Source organism: Scheffersomyces amazonensis (genome assembly GCF_036850825.1).
Source record: "Scheffersomyces amazonensis strain UFMG-HMD-26.3 chromosome Unknown RJT21scaffold_3, whole genome shotgun sequence".
Classification (NCBI taxonomy): Eukaryota; Fungi; Ascomycota; class Pichiomycetes; order Serinales; family Debaryomycetaceae; genus Scheffersomyces; species Scheffersomyces amazonensis.
In genome coordinates, this window is record NW_027042743.1 from 1210362 (window position 1) to 1230590 (window position 20229).

The following is a 20229-nucleotide window of genomic DNA, read 5'->3' on the forward strand; positions in this document are numbered from 1 at the left end:
TGTTCCTCTAGTTCTTTTTTCCTTTCTAGTTCTATATGCCTTTCTATTTGTTCTCTCATTTCTTCGTAAGGGTGTTCAACTACTCCTATCTTAGAATATGCTCTCATCACTTCTACTTCAGTTAACTTACGGGTATCTTGTCTTTTTAGTTTTACTTTTCCTTCAGGAGCTGTATCAAAGACTTCAAAAGCTGATATATCTTTAATTGTTACATTCCTGGCAAGTTTTCTTAAGAGTCTGTTAATGCTAGAGCTAATCTTCTTTCTTCTCAATTCCTTTTTTGTTACTTTCCGTATCATAAATTTGACCCCAAATTCATCATCTATAGAAGTATATTTATCGTAATACTCACCGTTGTTGAGGTATGCTGCTGGCTCATTGTTAATAACAGGATGAACAATCTTAATATAATATTTTCTAACGTGGAGATTTGATAAGATAATTTTGTTAAATTCATTTAACTTATCAACATGATCAAGCATGTTCTTATATCTCTGTTCACGAGTTATATCTTCTCGAATACTAGTCTTAAATCTACTAGGAAATTCCTCAAGTTTTAGCTTTTCGTATGGAGTTATCATTACAACGTGAGCTTCCAAAAATACACTGCTATCATTCAGAGAAGTGTCTTCTTCTTTTACCGCATTGACCACTAATCGAAATGGTCTATTTTTTTCATAATGCTTTGTATCATCATGAATTCTGTCCAATAAAGCTTCCCATATTTTCATTGAAATTTTAAACTGCGTCTCTCCAATATAACTAGGTAAATTATCATTCAACTTTAACAAATCACAGTCTTTACCTTCATTTTGTACAAATTTTACTAATGCTTCCTCGTCAACAGACCCTATTTTACCACTTTTGTCAATTTTATCAGAATAAAATATGGCATCCAATTCTTCTAATGAAAAATATTGGAATCCAAAAAATGAATTAAGATTATGATATGACACGAAAATACCATCCATTTGTCCTATTCTTGCTTGGAATAAATATTTTAATAATGCTCCAGACTTAATTAGATCTTTAAATTCTCGTTCAAAGGATTCAAATTCACCATTTAATTTCCAAATTTGATACTTATTATTCTCAACCTCAGGATTATTGTAATCAAATCTAATGGCACATACGGCTCTAGTCTTAATATCAAACGTACCCTTTGGTAATCTCTCGTCATAACAATCTATCTGTGATCTCATTAAAAATGATCCATATTTGGCATAATTATAAACGTTTTCTAACTCCAACTCTTCTTCTTCTTCGTCCCTTCCGTTCAAAACTCTAACGTAGGATTTTTTAAATTTCTCAAATCTCTCTGGGTCATTTGTCAATAGTGCTTCTAAACAGTTACCCATCACTGACAACAATATCTCAACATCAAATGAATTATCTGAGGAAATAGAATAGATAAAATGTTCCTTCGGTTTTGAAGTTTTAGGATCTTCAATAACGGCTGATCCTTCTGGGGAAACGATTAAACTAATTGGTGATGTTGAAGAATATCCATCCATCGCAGTCAAATTATTTCCATTCCCAAATTTGGCTGATGATCCGTCATAATTATTCAATAAAAAGTAAAATTTAGAAAGAATACCAGTCATTGCTGAAGTGGAAGAATAATATTTGGATTTGGACTCTATTGCCAATTCTAGCGACTTTGAATGCTTTGATACAGGCTGGAAAGGTGGAAGACTATCAAAATCAAAATCTTTACGATCTACTATCTTCTTTAGATATGGCAGAAAATTGAACACTTTGGTTCTAGGATCTTGTAAAAAATGAACACCTGGAGAAAATAAAACTCTTTCTAAACCATGAGAAAGGTTCGGTATCTTCTCTTTAGGTGCTTCTTGGACTGTCTCGATTTCTTCGTGCTTAACAGAAGTGATAACATCAAAATATGGTTTCAATAGTTTACCTCTTTTTTCGTGTTTTTCGGATATTTGGTTAGCTCTCTTAACGAATTGCATGATATCTTCATCTTTTTTCATGAATTTGGGCGTAAATCCCTTTGAAGCTTTAAATATACTCCTCACTCTTCGATTTTCAAGTCGCCTTAATTCTCTTTCTACTCCACCATAACGCTTCTCAATTTCATCCGCTTGATCTTTGACTCCATAATATCTAAATTTGGATTGTTCTCTGTTCTTAGCCATTTGCCTCCTTACTCTTCTTTGCCGTTCAACTCTACCAAAAATGTCTTTCCTATTATTTTTAGTAGCAAAATTATTTCTAATAGCAAAAGTCGAAAAGGATGATCCATTTCCAATCCTGATACGATTTCGACTTAATAAAGTCAACATTTTTGTTATGAAAGCTATTATCAGCTTTGATTAAGTATATATTTACTGTTCTCTATTATAATTTCGATGTTCTGATATTTGTGTTTATATGCAGGATGGAAGAGCTATATTCAAATTCTAAGCTGCTATAAAAAGAAAAGCTTCATAATAAATCCTTTTGTGATTAAGATGTTTATTGCGCAATGATTCATCAAACTATAATGGTTCTATAATAAATGAAATATCAATGTCTTCTAAGTAAAATGAATTTTCAATTCACAATTACATTGGTTATTGATTTGATAAGACCCTGCTACACTCGATTCCAACAAAAATTGTATTAAACTACACTCGGCCGATAGATTTACTATATGTGGTTTTTGTTTGTTTTAAAGGTGTCTTGCTTTTGTATTCACTATTTGTTTGTATCTAAGCTATAGAAATTGTAGACCCAAGATCTTGTTCATCGAAAACTACGGCTAAAAAAGTAGACACGGTCCTTTAGGCAATTGAAAAACTTTCTCTTGACGTTACATTGTTTTTCATCTGACCTTTCTTCTTTTATTTCTTATTTTATACGATGATTAAAACTCATTCAAAGGTTATGTTCCATATATTTTGCAACTGCAACAAAGTCCTAAAAGAGTAATTTCTTTATCACGTGTATTTTATTTTTGTTAGGGTTCAGACCCTAGTATGATTGTTTAGTTGGGTTTTCTCCTGTATACAGAAGGATAAATATCAACACCAATACCGCAATACTTATTTTCCCTCACAATAAACAACAAACAGCGAAACTCTCACTGAGTGAAAAACTAATAGTAAAAAAATTTATTAAAAAAAATTTGTACTATAGCTTGGGTATACTTACAACTAGAAAGCCAATCACTTAACAATGGGTATGTGAACATAGAGTTAACATCGATTTATGAATGAAGAGAATAGAGGGATAGTTGTCTACGTCAATAATACTAAATGTATATCAAACAGCAGATTAATTTAGAAGAAGTAATGAAGTAATTAAATGTATTTCGTAAAGAATGATAGTCAAACATAACTGCAACTTTGTATCTACAACATTATATCAGTCACATTCATAGTATATTCAGCACATTTAATAATGGAATACGTATTTTGAAAGTCTAAAGTTCTGTGTTTAATATAATATAGAAGAAAAGAAAAGTCATTGAAGTACCTGTAGAGTGTGTCACCAAGCTCATCGAAAGTGATAAGAATAATTTAATAAAATCATCTTAAATAATTTAGTGGTTCTATAATTGTCTAGAAATAACTCCCATATTTGAAACTTTCGTAAAATTGATAACTATTTTTCAATTAATAGAATACTAACATTAATATTTTTATAGGTAGAGTTATTCGTAACCAAAGAAAAGGTGCTGGTTCTATCTTCACCTCTCACACCAGATTGAGAAAAGGTGCTGCTAAGTTAAGAACCTTAGATTACGCTGAAAGACACGGTTACATCAGAGGTGTCGTTAAGCAAATCTTACATGACCCAGGTAGAGGTGCTCCATTAGCCAAGGTTGTTTTCAGAGACCCATACAAGTATAAATTAAGAGAAGAAACTTTCATTGCTAATGAAGGTGTTTACACTGGTCAATTCATTTACGCTGGTAAGAAAGCTACCTTAAATGTTGGTAACATTTTACCATTAGGTGCTTGTCCAGAAGGTACCATTGTCTCCAATGTTGAAGAAAAAGTTGGTGACAGAGGTGCTTTAGGTAGAACTTCTGGTAACTACGTTGTCATCATTGGTCACAATACTGATGAAGGTAAGACTAGAGTTAAATTACCATCTGGTGCTAAGAAAGTCATTTCTTCTGATGCTAGAGGTGTTATCGGTGTTGTTGCCGGTGGTGGTAGAACTGATAAACCATTATTAAAGGCTGGTAGAGCCTTCCACAAATACAAGGTTAAGAGAAACTCTTGGCCAAAGACTAGAGGTGTTGCCATGAATCCAGTTGATCACCCTCATGGTGGTGGTAACCATCAACATATTGGTAAAGCTTCTACTATTTCTAGAGGTGCTGTTGCCGGTCAAAAGGCTGGTTTAATTGCCGCTAGAAGAACCGGTTTATTAAGAGGTACTCAAAAAACTCAAGATTAGATTAATTAAACAATAGTATATATCTTAATAGTTTCTGTTCAATCAATCAAATCAAATATAAATATAAATACAAATATAAATATAAATATCAAAAATCTGATAAATATTATAAATTTATGTATAATAATAAAAATTTAATATAGCACTTATAAATTATTTAATATTTATTTAAGAATAAGCAATCTTCTAATCCTTTAAAGGAGGTTCGACTTCTAAATCAATTGATTCCTTTTCCTTCGTAGAAGTATTATCAACTACCTCATTAGTAAATTGAATCTCAGTTTCTCCTGCTGAATTTATACTTGAAAGACCAGTAGTAGAAATAACTTCTTCTGAAGATTCTTTGACTTCCTTAGGAACAGTTGCAGCTTTTTGAACTTCTTCAATCTTTGACTTATAAGCAATATATAAAGGAGAAACCTTTCCTAATAACTTTTTACCTCTTAATTGACTTACAATGTCAGATAAAGAGCACTCACTTGTATCAACTGTTGCTAGAACACTAACATGATCTCTAATAAATGACATTGAAGCTTTCTTCTGTTTCGATCTATAAATATAAACTTGTCCGGGACAGTAGTCTTGTAAGAAATCTCTAATTATTTGATCTGTTACTTTGGCGTTTGCTTTAGGGATGTAAATTGTATTTTCTGAAAGCTCCTTGGCTTTCTTTACAAAACTGTACGCTAAAGATTCTTTGGATTCTGGTAATTTATCAGCAGTATCATCTTCATCTATAGTTTTCAATGGATTAGATTCAATTGCTTCAGTTGAATTAGTGTCAGAATTTGCAGCCTTACCTTTTTCAACATCAGATTCTTCAACAGAAATAGAATCTTTTTTATGATCCCTCTTATAGAATCTATTTTTAAATCCAAAATGCTTTCTATAATTCTCAATTGGAATGTGTGGTTTAATGTATAACTCACGATCTTTCAAAGTGATTCCATTCAATTGATCGATCACTTTTTTAACTTGTTCATTATCTTTGAATTCAGCGTAAGCAATACCAAGGGGTCTGGAAATACCACTGAATCTAACTGTATGACTAGGAATCAATACATGAGTACTTTATTAAATCATTGTTAGTATTTGCTAAAATATGTTTTGAATCTTATTTAAATTCAGCATAATTTGGCGCTAAATCTGCAGGGGTATTACAAACGGTTCATATGGTTTCAATAATTCTTCCAATTCATCTTCTGTGGTACTGTAATGAAGATTCTTAATGTATACACGTGCTTTCTTAAGAGTTTCAGACATGTTTAATTGATATAATGATTGATTCAATGATTTGACCGACAAATTGTTAAAGGAAAAGAGGGATCCTACTTATATACTATTTGGGAGGGATTTGCAGCACTTTATATTTGTGCACCATATGCAGGAGAGGGGATTTGAGAATGGTCAAGTCATATTAAAACTAGTAAGGACAAATTACATCTGAGTCGATCTCAGCACTACAGATTTATACAATCAACCTATTGATTATTAAAAATGTCAATATCTGTGGATTATGTATATTTTTAAATAAACTGATTGAAACCTAATTAATCCGTTAATATATATGAAAATGGTAAAGCGTGAAATATGTTAACATTATACAATGAACCATAATAAATATTATGGAAATGATTGAATTCTAAAATATGACTTTCTCAATATTCAATTATATTTAAGCGGCTCTCTTTTCAGCACGAGCAGAAGCTAAAGCTTTAGTGGTACCGTGTAAAGCGTATCTGTGGTTTCTCTTGAATTTAGCATCAACACCTTTTAAAGAAGGGTACTTGTTGGTCTTTGGTTTCTTGATACCATTTCTGTGAGCCTTTCTGGTTTGGTTGTGGGCGGTATGGTTCTTAGATTTAGCCATTTTTCTATAAATTTATGTTAGTAATTAATTCTGCCATTAATGTGAAGACTATTAAAGCAGTATTGAAGAGATTATTCTATTAGAAATAAATGGTTGTAATAACAAAATGTAGGATTTACATATTAGTCAGGGATTAAACTAGTTTGATATAGTTCAATACATAATAATGAATTAAAATGGATGAAGCATGAATTATGGATTTCTTACTTGAACTTTTAAATACTCAAACATTTCATTATACATTTTTCATTGACTGTTAACGTCTATTCGTTAACATACTGGTTGACATATTATTATTATAGTGGGTGGTTCGTTCGGTTAACCTCTTTAATACTCTCTATTCATCTGATTCATTCAAACATACCCTAATTAACAAATACTTTGCTGTAGTAAACAAGAAACTCTATTATAATATAGTTAAAAATTAATTTTTATTAATATTAGCATTGAGAGGGTTTCGCACTGTGCTTGGTGAAGTTGATGATTCGCACACATAAAATTTTTCGTACATCCTGTATATTTTAGTCACGTTATAAGGGCTGGAGCCCTAAACTCATACAAAACATGTATACCTTTATTAGAAGACTTGATGATATATACTAGTAATAATTACAAAATAGTGATTTAAAATATGAAGACGTTGTTCGTTTAATTAAATAAATTACGAAATAATAATATACAAATAGAGAAGGATTTAAAGGTTTTCCTAATTGGTTGGGACAGCAGCAGCCTTAGCTCTCTTAATAGCCTTGGCTTGAGCTTTAGCACCCATAATACCACCACCCCAGTGTCTTCTGTTATCTTCGTACTTTTCAATAAAGTTAGCGTTGATAGTAGAAACCAATTTAGCTAATTCAGCCTCATCAGCAGCGTTAACTTCAGTCAAAGCAACGACAGCAGCTGTTTTCTTATGAACTAAAGTACCTAATCTAGCCTTACCTTTGACAATAGCGTATGGAACACCTAACTTTTTACATAAAGCAGGTAAAAATACGACTAATTCAATTGGGTCAACATCATTGGCAATTAATACTAATTTAGCCTTCTTGTTTTCAATTAAGGAAACAACATGGTTTAAACCGTATTTGACAACAACTGGCTTTGGTGAAGCATCCTTAGCGGATTTACCTTCAGCAATAGCAGTGGCTTCTTTAGTTAATCTTTCCTTCTTTTCAGAACTGGTTTCTGGTCTGTAGTTGTTAAATAATTTAAAAGCTTGAGCAGCAGTATTCTTATCTAAAGTATGTTGGAATTGAGAAATGGTTGGAGGAACTTTTAATCTCAAAGATAAAATCTTCTTTTGTCTTTGTAATCTAACATATTCCGGCCATCTAACAAATCTTGATAAATTTCTTTTAGGTTGAATTGATTGACCGATACCGAAGTTCTTAGGAGTAGAATCAACTAAAGGGTTAGATCTAGTAGAAGTACCTTTAGACTTAGTGGCTAAAGGAGCTGGAGCAACTTTCTTGGAAGGCTGTGTCATTGAGTTAAAGTTAGTCAAAAGTGTTCTCCAATTAAATGTCAACGAACTTCCTTATGAAACTTCTTACTCTACAGTATCTTAAAGATACTCAGCCTGTGCATCAAGAAGTGATAGCACATTCTTTTAAGATGTCATATCTCTTTCATTAGACTTAACAAAAGTTTATCTGTTAAAATCTTCTAGAAAAATAATCCAACTTTAATTCATAATCCTTGACAGGTACGTGTCAAAGAATATATTGAATTAGGTTATTCTTAACCAAAAAGAACATATTGGCATCACTCCTTGTGCACAACCTTTTTTCATGTAGATGAAAGAGATTTAGCTTAAAGGAGGATGTTGATCCAACGTCTTCATATCAAAAAACATACCATTTTGTTATTTGTGCTTATTTGGTTTATTATTGTTATATATAAAGAAAAGAAATAGTAATTCAATTGAAATTTTTGAGTAGTTATAAAAAAAATTTTTCAGTATGAGACTTAGCTAACATGATTTAATTTACGCATGATCGTGATTTTATTTACGCATTGAAATGTATATACTACTAATATATTTATATAACTCATTTATATAACTAAATATGAAAATAAGCTTATTATAAGTAAAATAAAACATTATCATTCACCATCTTTGTAATTCATCAAAGAGTTCAATTCGTTTTGAACAATCTGATCTCAATGCCTTGATCACTGAAACTCTAACATCATCCACCATGGACGGATGTGCGCAGGTTGCAAAAGCAATAGGACCCTTACAACAAAGAATTTCAAAATCAATAATTTGCTGCAAGTTTGGTCTACCTTCCCTAAATTCTATAAAATTCAAACTTTCCTTAAAACTAGAATTAGTTAATGAATTTTCAATAGTTGTATTATCTTTAGTAGAATTAGTAGGTTTTCTTACGTGACTCTTTTCAAATGGTTCGGAATTCTCAAAACTATTTCTTGTAAAATCAAAGTCCAATGATCCTGCCCTAGTAATATAAATAATGATTTCAATTTCACATTGGAAAGCTCTCTTTAATTCATCATAAAACCAATCTATGCATTTGAATTCACGAATCACCCAGTAAATTTTGATATGTTTAATACCATTTGACTTGTGATACAAATCCAAGGCTTCAGCAAATAGTCCGGGGATTCCATTACCACCTGCTAAAAACACCACGGTATCAAATATTTGAAGTGGTAACTTCAGAGAGTATGGACCTTCTACCAAAACTTTAATGTGGTCTTTATTATCTGGACATTTCAATAAATGTTTGAATAATCCATGCGTCATTCCTCCTTTGACCTTAATATACAGAGTAATGGTATTTTCATCGCAGATAGAATCAACTACAGTGAATGGATGTGCTTGCCAAAAACAGGTAGGCTTGAAGAAGTAAATGAAAGAATGAGCTCCAGGATGTGCCTTCCAATGGTGAGGCTTTTTAACAGACACTTTTATAGTTTCTTCAGCTCGTAACTCAACTTGAGCTGTTTGAATACCAAAACTGATTATTCGTACAATTCTTGCCAATTTATCAACGCCCCATATAGTTATTGTGGCATAAAAGAATTGAGGGCAGTCAAAATGACTAGTATGAATCCATCCACCTACAACAACAGCAGTAGCTAATAAAATATGGATCAAAACAAATAATTCATAATTGGAGTTTCTAAATATCTGAAAAGAATGACCATTCAATAGACCAATAGCAGTTCCAGCAGTTACTCCAGCAATAACAAACCCTTGTTGAAAAAACTCCTTGTAAACACCAAAGTGTTTAAGTGCCATTGTATAGTTGGAAGCATGGACAATTATGAGTAAAATTGCACTTCGAGCTACCCATCGATGCAAAATCAAAAATCGACTGAATTGCCATCCTGTAAGGTACTGTAAGAAATTATTCCTTCCAGAAAACAAAAATATAATAGGAAGAGTATAAGCTACCAACCAACCAGCTCTATGTCCTATTGAAAGATGAATAGTGCCTCCTGTAGGTGTGTAGATATCTGCTGAGGCAAAAATGATCATTAAAATGAACCAAAAAGAAATAATAAAACTTTCAAATCTAAGAGGAAGAAGCATTCGAAAAATCATGAATTTCTTTATTGGGTTAGCATGATGTTTGTTATCTGTTGGGGCTAGGATGAAAATTGATCTAAAGTAATTTACTACAGGAGAATGGAGATTTCTGATGAGTGTTGGAGTAAAGAAATAAACCCAGTGGTTTATAGTAGCAAGCATCATTATTATAAACCAATAAGATTCAAGAAGAATCCCAAATATTAATGTGTAATTTGCTGTCAAAATACTTCCATATGCTTGATTGTAAGCTTCAGTAAATGCATTCTGGGGAACCGAAAGAGGGAAATATGTTGGCTGCAAAGCATATTCATTTTTTGGAGGATTTCTAGTTTTCATATAAGGGGTGGCATTCAAGTAAGCGTGCTCGAACTGTTCCAAAGTCAAGCCAGAACCTTCACAACTTTTTAAAAATTGATTTATCTCTTCGATAGAATCCGCTGCATGATCAATCATACAATGTGAAATGGAACCTAAAGCACAATGGTTATTGGGATTGCAAAAATTCTGATTTTGCTTTTCATCTGGATGTGAAAATAAAGCCAACTTACCTAATGCATCAGAACAAGCCATCCATGACACTTCAGTTTTGTGCTGAAATCTGAATGGTCCAGCTAAGGTTAGGTTGAGATGAAAAGTAGTCACCAAAAGAATTATTACAATTAACATATTCATTGGTGAATACAGAACATCTTAGAGAAAAAAAAATACCCTGGAAAATTTAACTTATATTTAAATGAGTTTAAATGAATTTAACAAACAGGATAACACATTCTAACCTAGACTTATTTTATTAGAAAGCAAACATTGTAAAAGTGAGAGTTTTATTTGAAAACTTTTGCACCCTCATTAATTATTTTTTTTGCCATCTTTTCTGCCAAAAGTGCTAAAGCATCCAACCCCCTAATGAATTAATCTCAAACCGGTCAAGTTGAACAATAAGATAAAACTTCATGGCTTCATTCATATTAAGCCTAGAATCAGTTCGAATCTCTTAAAATACAATCAACTTAGAAAATATTATCTTTATACGCTCAGTACATGATTTTGAATCTGAAAATAAAGCCCACATGAAACTAATCAATTTCATCTGATAATTAAGCTACACAATATTTACAGAGGAAGAGGATAAAGCAATAATCAATTCTTTGTCTTAAGATAGGGTCGAACGGTATTGCTGCAGAATAATACATTATTTGACATGTTCTCGTAAATGCCGGTGAATGATCTGCCCCTGAATTAAATGTTCTCTTGAGGAGAACGGTAATTCATGTGTTATTACTATGTTACTGCTGTCTGTCAGTGATTCTTGTGAGCAAAATTTTCTTTTCCATACCAATTCATATTTCTAGTGTTCATCATGATCCAAGCCAATATAGAGATAGAAATACATATATGATTGTTTCCGCTTATAATTGTATTGTTAATAATTCAAAAAGTGAACCAACAGCACTTTTTACTGCTTATATTCAATTAAAATCTACAGAACCAAGTTTGGCATTAAGAATCTTATCCGAATCTAGCCTGCACCTTTACAACATATTTATTCCCGAGAAATTGAAAGGATATATTAAGCAGTCGTTTATCCATTGAGCTTCAAGAATTTGTCACAAAGAAGCAAAATAGGAGCAAAATTGTCAGTTGCAATGACGACTCATGAAGGGCAATACTATCCATAAAAAAATGAGCGTATGTTTTGCCACTCATCAACCCCACTATACATAGATATTATCTTCTAAGTGTTAAATTGAGGGATATACTGAAATATGAGTCAGCCACATATGCTCTATCTTTCAGTCGCAAAAAAAGTATAAAAGGAGCCAAAATTCTCAAGAGAAAAAATTAAATTTTGTCATTAAGTCCATTCACAAGTCTATGGTCAGTAATTTAATAGCACAAAGTTTATTACCTAAGCTTTAGTTAGTGTTGGGTATTGCAGGTTATGGTTGCTGATACAGTACAAATGCATAGATATATGTATGCATATACTTACAATGTGGTCTTCTCAAAAGGTTGCTGAAATAAGAGGTTTCTAAAACATCGTTTTGTTTTCAGACATGATATTTTTATAAGTATTATATATTAAGGCATATTAGTCGGTTACTTCTATCAATACAACGTAGTATATATTATTACCGACTATGCTCTCCTTTAGCTAATTAATAAATAAAATATATCAGCAAAATTTGTTTTAATGTTGTAGTTCTATTTGAAGTTTCCTGTTGATTGTGTTTCTTTATACTCATGCCCTTCAAGTTGCTTCTAGTTCAGAACACAGTAATTGTAATTTATGTTAGCGATTGAATTTAGTAAAAATTTATTGCGCCGCAGGGTTTCACGTGACGCTAAAAACATTAAAATCCCCACCTAACAAATATCATATGAAAAGATACCTACAACTCCAACTAGCAAGAGACAGAAACTCAGTCTAATGATCTAATTGGCAATTTGCAAGTATTTTGGAGCCTTTTAATTATCCAACAGTCATCATTCAAGATATTAATAAATAATGTCTGATCATCATTCTGAATATCTCGTAGCTTCCTTTGAGCCATCCGAGGCTAAATTACTTACTAGTACTTCCAATACTAACCTTTTAAAGGATTCTCCTATATTAGCATCTGCTTTATCACAAATATTTCCTTATTTATTATTAATTGACAACTTTTTAGAAATTGTAACTTGGACTAATGATGATGTTTATCAAAATTTTCTTATTGTTGTGATTTATTCATGTTTGGTCATGTATTGGCAATCAATATCATATATTATTCTACCTATAATATTTTCACTTGTATTTTCTGGGGTAGTATGGTCAATAAGTTCAATAATTTATGATTCAAAATATGATGAAAAACCTACAATAGATGAAGTATTGCATACTTTACATAATATTACTATGAGATTTGAAATGATAATGGGTCCTGCTCAACATTTACCCTTTAAATTTAAGAATTATATTAAAATATGTATAATGACTATAATTTTAACTCCTATACATTTATTATTAGTTAAAACAATTATACCTCCACAAAAGGCTTTATGGTTTACGGGAATATTTATATTAGCATATCATTCACCTTGGTCTTATGCAATTAGAAGATTATTGTGGAGATCAGTATATGTTCGGATATTCATGTTTTATCTAACTGGATTAGATATTAAATTAGAAAGAGATTATGATGCTTCGAAGTTTCAAACCGTTTCCAGAGTACAAAGTCCATCTGGAAGTGATATTGAAGAATTAAACCAAGTACCTTTATTAACAGACTTTAAAATTATTAAAAAATCTATTTTATCACCAACTCAATTACAACAAATTGTTTTATTCGAATTACTTGAAAATGAAAGAAGATGGATAGGATTGGGATGGTCAAATTTATTATTCCCAGGTGATAGACCAAATTTTTGTCATGAAAAATCATTATTACCTGCTCCACCCGTTCAACATACAAAAGATGATTATCCATTTCCAATTTTTGAAAATGATCTTTATACATATCTGTGGGATTGGTTAGATACAGATTGGAAGATAGATTTAGAATTCAATAAAGAGAAATCAAAAGATGGTTGGGTATATTTTGATTCCAATTGGAGTAATCCAGGATTTAAAGATGGATTTTCAAAGTATACAAGATCAAGAAAATGGATAAGAAAAGCAATATTTATGATAGACAAACGACACACAGTTCATGATGAATAATCCCCTCAATAAGTGACAACTTATCTAGACACTATGTATGACATTTAACTAAAATTATATAGCCAATGTGACGATAACATTTCGCAGTCTAACATGGCCGGATTTGGCAGGTCTTTTTTTTTTATTTTTTTTTTTTATTTTTTTTCATCCCCGTAATGAGCAAAAAAAATTTTAGGAGAAGAGCTAAACTACTATAAAGTTGGTTGTTGTACTAAATAGTTAGTCATTAGGATATTAGTTGTAGTACTATGAGTTCATCAGCTAATTTGAAATACGAAGATATTCCCAAGAGATACATAGATCCTCTTGCTCCAAAGGATAAAGGAGAAGGTAGTCGAGTTAATGGTAAAGACTGGAAGATAAAGAAAGATGCATTCAGAGTAAAGACACTTGGAGTTAAAAGATTTAGTTCATTCAAAGATAGAGAAGAAAAAAAGCTTCAAGAAGAGCAATATAAAGCTAGAGTGAAAGAATTGAAAGAAGAAAAGGAATCCATCAGAAAGCAAAGAATCGATGACTTGAAGAGAAGAAGAGAGATCAAGGCTGAAAAGGAACGTTATGAATTAATGGCTGCTAAGATGCATGCTAAGAAGGTTGAAAGAATGAGAAAGAGAGAAAAGAGAAACAAATTGTTGAAAGAACGTTAGTTGAGCTATATATTGGTTAATGATTATTTCAAGAAGATATCAACAAATCTCCAAACAGTGATAGTTAATTTCACATCTTCGCATATTAGCATCTGTATTCATTTCTTACATTTTAAGTTAGTTAATACCCATTATTGAGGGTATTTGAATTACAAATTTCATGGGCATTATTATTCACAATTATCAGTTACATAAGTTAACAAAAAGGCTAGACATACCCAATAAATAAAGTCAGACTTTAGACATTTTGACACTAGGATTTGTCCATAGGCTCTTAGTCTATGACTTTCCTCTAACTATTAGTGTTTATAGATTAGATCTCTATTTCTATCTATATTACCAGCTTAATTATAATTCTGGTTAGTCTCCTTCCTAATTGGGAAAAACTCATCGCTTGTAATCACGTTATTCACCACGCGTAGACCGTTACCCGGATTTAAAGTCATTGGTATAAATACAGCTCGATTTTTCCCACTTTTCAATTTTTTTTGAATTTCGTATTATCCTGCATACGGAATTTGTGTCATATTCTTCCGATACTTAAAGTCTGGGGGCAATTAAGGAAGAAATTGTATAGTTGTTGAATATTATACTACATATATAAGCGTCATTTCCAAAGAAATAGTTTGATTAGTATCATTCATCTGGCGCGTTTTTAGGGATACATTGATTTGTTCATCTCATTCTTTTTATATTATTAATCATTAATTATTATTTTTATTAATTTAAAGTAATTATTTAATTTCATAGATTTAATTTAATCGAAGATATATACATACATCACGATGGATTCTTTTAAATTACCAACAAATCCAGCTCAAGCCAAAGCTTTTACAGCTCCAAATTCCTTGATGTTCCCTCAAGGTTTTGATGGTGAGAGTAAACAACAACAACCTCAAGAAGTTATAAAGAAGGAAGAAACAGCCGATATCGTCGAACCAAAACAAGAGGAAGATGATGGTGCTACTTCAGGTATTGTTCCAACTTTACAGAATATAGTGGCTACTGTTAATTTAGATTGTCGTTTAGATTTGAAAACTATTGCCTTGCATGCTCGTAATGCTGAGTATAATCCAAAGCGTTTTGCTGCTGTCATTATGAGAATTAGAGAACCAAAAACCACAGCTTTGATTTTTGCTTCTGGTAAGATGGTTGTTACTGGTGCCAAATCTGAAGATGATTCTAAATTAGCATCTAGAAAGTATGCTAGAATTATTCAAAAGTTGGGATTCAATGCTAAATTTACTGATTTCAAAATTCAAAATATTGTTGGTTCTTGTGATGTGAAATTCCCTATCAGATTAGAAGGATTAGCTTTCTCGCATGGTAATTTCTCTTCATATGAACCTGAATTATTCCCAGGGTTAATTTATAGAATGGTTAAACCAAAAATTGTCTTATTGATTTTCGTATCTGGTAAGATTGTGTTGACTGGTGCCAAACAAAGAGAAGAGATTTACGCTGCATTTGAGTTAATTTATCCTGTGTTGAGTGAATTCCGTAAATCATAAGGCATGAACAATATTCCCTTGCATTTCAATTTTACTTTTTATTGTCATTTTTCATTCATTCATTTATTAATTCATTTAATTTTATTGTATTATATCAAATCTAAAGCACAAATGAAATCAAAGAAGGTTGTGTAAAGTATAGTACAGGTTGGGAGCTTCAATTCGATAAAGAAAAATATTAACATCATCAATTTCATCATTTATTTGTTTTTTCTATCTTCTTTGTTTTATAAATGATGAAATAATAGTATAACAGAAACAATCTGAAGTTAAATATTCTCTTGATTTTATATGTATTTAAGGAATTAACTTTTATATTTATAGATCCATAATAATGAAGAAAGTAGTTTCTTTTTCAATGATGACTATTTATTAGTCAGAAAGTAATTTGCAATTGACTTTTTAGATTCTTCAACTGATGTTTTCTGTTTCTTTCTACTAACATATTGAAGTTTTGGTCTCTTTATTTGAGCTTCAGGTTGCGATTGAGGTTCAGGATCAGGAGTAGAAGTTGAAGAATCTGTACTATTTAAACTAGAAGTAGACGGTGAAGATTTAACTCTCGTAAACATCAGAGCTATATCTTTCATTTGAGTAAGTTTATGAAAGTATTTAGCTTCAAATCCTAATTTCTTTACTATAGGTATTGGTTGACCATTATCTTCTTTATCAAATACATCAAAATCTGTGAATACAGGACAATGATCTGAGCCAAGTATGAAAGGCCAAATATTAGCATTAGAAATATTTTTAACCATATTATAAGAACTTGCTAATATTAAATCTATACGAGATCCATAATTTACAGCTCGAGAATTTGTTAAAGTATTCCATACAGTATAGATATTCATCTTACGTCCTAATATATATCTAGTAGTATCATAAAGAAAACTTAATTGTTTAACTTCACTAGGATATGTATCACCTTTCATATGGAAATGAATTTGAGGTATGGTATATTTGTTTAATAGTACTCTTGCTTGAGTAGAAATTCTTTTGAAATTTTGACATTCTTCATAGTTTATGGATTCAAATGCTAAACCATCAGTACCTACAATTGGTTTAACTGAATTCTGTTTGATTTTATCGGCCATTGTTTCGGCACTGTCTATGAGATCAAGACATACATTGATATCTCCCATTATTATTACTTCTTTACCTAAATTAAATTTTAAATTATGACATCTCTGTAATAATGTTTGTAAAAATTTAATTCTATAGATCTCACCTTCTTCAGTTCCTCCAGAATTAGCTGGACAATATAAGGCAAAAATAACTACATTATTTGCTAATTCTATTACTATACATCGACCTTGTTCATCTAGTTGTAGTCCCATTTCTTCATTTAATTCATTACTATAACCTCCAATATGATCATCTGAAGGTAAATCTCGATAACTTTGACCATTAGAAGATTTTAAATAACCAGTTAAACCTTCTTCAGCCTTAATAACTGTTAAAGCTCTCTGAACACTTAATGGTTCATGAGATTTAGGAATTCTTATAAAGAGTCCTACTCCACTATACCCTCGCTTAATTCGAGGTAATGTTATAAATGATTTATAATTAGTTAAATGTCCGATATTTTTAATAGTAGAAATATTCGAATTGGATAATTTAAGTTCTTGAAGTGTAATTATATCTGCTTTTAAAAGGTTAAACATAGCATTATAATCTTGATCTATTTTATTCCATGGATGATAATTGCATAAGGTTTTAATTCCATTGACATTAAATGTTACATATCGGATGGTGGAGTTATCCAACCTCTTCGGTTCTATCCTAATTAGTGGATCTTCACTCGCTAGCTTATTTATATCCATTATAACGGTATTGTTAGGGTTTCTTTAATATTATTGAAGTCTAGGTTAAAGATTAACTATGTCATATTGGAGCGGGACACGACCCACCACAAGCTAAGTAAGTAATAAATAAGAGATAGAATTTAGTCGAATTAGAGTAAAATAGTGATTAGTAAATGAAATCGAGGGATTTGCAATAATTAAAGTATTTGTATTAACAATGGTAATCTTGATTGTTGACCTATCAACTGTCGAATTAAGGCCTAATATTAATTTTCCTACTGCTTCGAGAAAATTCATGAAGTAAATTAACTAACCCATAGTTAAGCTTAACTATTGTAACGCAACCAGTGCGAAAGTTATTAACGCATTACACTACACTATACTAATTCTCCTTCTAACTGTATTATGATTATGCTATACAAATTCTCCTTGTAACTATATTATGCTATCCCATTTCAACTGTTAGCGATTTCTCATCGGCAGTCGGAACCGAGCAGACGCGTCTACCTCGTAATTTCATTCTTTTTGGTTTTTCACACTTTTTTTCTCATTTTTTTCTTTTTTTTTTGTTTTTGTTTTCCAATCTGATACGAGCCGAAACAGACTTTGTTACAGGCTGAACAAAACTCAAAGTACTACTTCACTAGCCAGTAGCATTTGTCGGTGTTAACAGTAAAAGAGCTTCAAAGATGATTAATGCTGAAACGTTTAAGAAGACTTCTCCCTATAAAATCACTCATAATGATACAGCATCTCATTATAATTTAGCTAATACTACGGCCGAATTATTAAAATTTCAATTACAAGAACAATATCGAACTAAATTACAAGATTTAAAGGAATCAAGATTTCCGGAGAATTCTGGAAATAGTAATGATTTACAATTATTACATACTTCTATACTTCATGATTCATTTAATTCTCATCTTCAATCCAATTTAGATAAAGGTCATGTAACTATTAGTCATGGTCAATCAGTTGTTAGTAATGATTCATCAATATCTTCATTAAGTATGATATCAACTCCTAATTCTGAAGTATCGGATAATTTCGAACTTGAATCAGTATTAGAATCTAAAAATAATTATTTAAATTTAAAGGTGTTAATAGAAAATTCAATATTTGATACATCAAAAATTAATAATAATGCAATAATGTCATTACCAATGTTGAGAATTATCAAAAGTACTATTGAAGAAAAAAGAGAACTCCAACAGTATCTATTAGAAAAAACTCATATCTCACAACAATTCATTAAGGAAATAATATTAAGCGAGCGCGAACATGAACAAAACCAGAGTCAAAATCAGAATCCGGCTGTTGATATTGATGCTAAATTATTATCACAAGCATTAAGACTGACTACTTCATTACAAGATCAATTATTAAGGGTTAATCAGGAATTAGACCAACTCACCACTCAATTAAATAATCATAATATGGCATGTTTAGTACTTGGATATGTTGAAGATGTTACATTATCATCATCTGAACTTAATAATAATCAATCTTCTGATATATTGGGATCAAATTCTACTGCTAATGATAGCGGATTAAAATCTTCTATATCGGCAAATAATTTAAGTATGACTAGAGGTGAATCACTTCATCAATCATTCGAAGTTTTATTTTCTCATATTGCTTCAAAAGCTGCTCAATCTGATGTTCAATTACCATCTCCACCTGCCACTAATGATTCTATAGATTCTCGAATTAGATGGGCTTGTGATTGTATTGATAAGATTACTCGATCGGATACTTCACCTCCAGCAACAGCTACCACATCTTATCAAAGCACTCCACCTAAGAAATCAGACATTAGTTTCTTAAATGAAAACTCTTTCTTCTCGAATTCATCTCCAAAGAATTCTACTACCGATTCTGATAAAGTCTTGGCCGAATATAGAACGGCCCTTACTGACTTGAGATTTTCCTATCAATATTTATGTAAAGAATATGAATTATCACGAGAAAACTCTCAGAAGTTAATTCAAGAATACAGAAAGAAGATCCATCAATTGGAAACGGACATTACCAGATCTGGAGCTTCCACCACAGCTACTCCAACTTCGACCACCTTTAACAGCATCAACAACTCTACAGCATCTTATAATCAAGACTCTATACAATTGAAAGATAAAGAAATATCCAAGCTCCGTAAGGAAATAAATCTACTTAAAGTAGATAAACTTGGATTTAAAGCCAATAGTAATGGATCTAATTTCTCACTATTGGGATCTCCCAAATTTAATGAATCTAGTTCTATATCTCCCATAACGGGAGAATTGTTACAAGTTCCAGATATTGAACAAGCACCTACAGACAATGATGATCAACGACTGGTAGGAAGTGCGTTATCACCTTCAAGACCCAACTCAGGATATGGCGGAGGATCTATGAGTAGTGCTATATTGAGAAAAGAGTTTAAGAAGATAATTAGTGACATGCAAGATCACTACGAGATCGAACTTAGTGAAGAGAAGTTAAGAAGAAAGCAAATTCAAGCCCAGTTGGATAAAGTACAAGGCCACTCTATATAGATAGATATATATATATACACTAAAATTTTCAGTTCTTCCATGAATATATTACCGACTTTTTATGATTTACTCACTCACTAACTCACTCTCACTAATTATAATTTTTCTCCCTACGCGTACCAGAGCCCTTAGCGAGCCCTTAGCGAAGACTGCCTAGACCAGATCAAAGATCAAGTCCACT

General features: G+C 31.5%; 11 protein-coding genes across 11 annotated transcripts; 5 read left to right on the forward strand and 6 right to left on the reverse strand. All coding sequences in view use genetic code 12, as the record gives it.

The window, feature by feature from the left end:
* Positions 1–83: 83 nt before the first annotated feature.
* On the reverse strand, positions 84–1931 carry PET127 (Pet127p; the record flags this gene model as incomplete). The annotated part of the gene is made up of 1 exon (XM_064885200.1): positions 84–1931. A coding segment is annotated over one exon (1848 nt), but the record flags the coding sequence as incomplete, so codon positions are not given.
* A 1131-nt stretch (positions 1932–3062) lies between these two features.
* RPL2 (60S ribosomal protein uL2) lies at positions 3063–4422 on the forward strand. The gene is made up of 2 exons (XM_064881730.1): positions 3063–3184; positions 3653–4422. Exons 1-2 carry the CDS (start codon positions 3181–3183, stop codon positions 4411–4413), a joined length of 765 nt encoding a protein of 254 aa, XP_064738649.1. The 5' UTR covers positions 3063–3180; the 3' UTR covers positions 4414–4422.
* Positions 4423–4429: 7 nt separating this feature from the next.
* On the reverse strand, positions 4430–5882 carry RJT21DRAFT_34976 (uncharacterized protein). The gene is made up of 2 exons (XM_064884249.1): positions 5579–5882; positions 4430–5482 (listed from the first exon to the last, which is right to left on the reverse strand). The coding sequence occupies exons 1-2, from the start codon at positions 5674–5676 to the stop codon at positions 4600–4602; spliced, it is 981 nt and encodes a 326-aa protein (XP_064738650.1). The 5' UTR covers positions 5677–5882; the 3' UTR covers positions 4430–4599.
* A 206-nt stretch (positions 5883–6088) lies between these two features.
* Positions 6089–6283, reverse strand: RPL29 (60S ribosomal protein eL29; the record flags this gene model as incomplete). Its single annotated transcript, XM_064885430.1, has 1 exon — positions 6089–6283. One exon carries the CDS (start codon positions 6281–6283, stop codon positions 6089–6091), a length of 195 nt encoding a protein of 64 aa, XP_064738651.1.
* Positions 6284–6855: 572 nt separating this feature from the next.
* On the reverse strand, positions 6856–8183 carry RPL82 (60S ribosomal protein eL8). Its single transcript, XM_064881731.1, has one exon. The coding sequence runs from the start codon at positions 7767–7769 to the stop codon at positions 6990–6992; it is 780 nt and encodes a 259-aa protein (XP_064738652.1). The 5' UTR covers positions 7770–8183; the 3' UTR covers positions 6856–6989.
* A 112-nt stretch (positions 8184–8295) lies between these two features.
* Positions 8296–10532, reverse strand: RJT21DRAFT_120451 (uncharacterized protein). The gene has a single exon (XM_064881732.1). It carries the CDS (start codon positions 10515–10517, stop codon positions 8394–8396), a length of 2124 nt encoding a protein of 707 aa, XP_064738653.1. The 5' UTR covers positions 10518–10532; the 3' UTR covers positions 8296–8393.
* Positions 10533–12063: 1531 nt separating this feature from the next.
* RJT21DRAFT_135292 (uncharacterized protein) lies at positions 12064–13698 on the forward strand. The gene has a single exon (XM_064883248.1). It carries the CDS (start codon positions 12352–12354, stop codon positions 13543–13545), a length of 1194 nt encoding a protein of 397 aa, XP_064738654.1. The 5' UTR covers positions 12064–12351; the 3' UTR covers positions 13546–13698.
* RJT21DRAFT_35059 (uncharacterized protein) lies at positions 13695–14584 on the forward strand. The gene has a single exon (XM_064884250.1). The coding sequence runs from the start codon at positions 13794–13796 to the stop codon at positions 14190–14192; it is 399 nt and encodes a 132-aa protein (XP_064738655.1). The 5' UTR covers positions 13695–13793; the 3' UTR covers positions 14193–14584.
* TBP1 (TATA-binding protein) lies at positions 14510–15885 on the forward strand. The gene has a single exon (XM_064884251.1). It carries the CDS (start codon positions 14978–14980, stop codon positions 15701–15703), a length of 726 nt encoding a protein of 241 aa, XP_064738656.1. The 5' UTR covers positions 14510–14977; the 3' UTR covers positions 15704–15885.
* APN2 (DNA-(apurinic or apyrimidinic site) lyase) lies at positions 15857–17680 on the reverse strand. Its single transcript, XM_064884252.1, has 2 exons — positions 15939–17680; positions 15857–15880 (listed from the first exon to the last, which is right to left on the reverse strand). The coding sequence occupies exon 1, from the start codon at positions 17524–17526 to the stop codon at positions 16069–16071; it is 1458 nt and encodes a 485-aa protein (XP_064738657.1). The 5' UTR covers positions 17527–17680; the 3' UTR covers positions 15857–15880; positions 15939–16068.
* A 109-nt stretch (positions 17681–17789) lies between these two features.
* On the forward strand, positions 17790–20181 carry PEA2 (Pea2p). The gene has a single exon (XM_064884253.1). The coding sequence runs from the start codon at positions 18198–18200 to the stop codon at positions 20046–20048; it is 1851 nt and encodes a 616-aa protein (XP_064738658.1). The 5' UTR covers positions 17790–18197; the 3' UTR covers positions 20049–20181.
* The last annotated feature ends 48 nt before the right edge of the window (positions 20182–20229 follow it).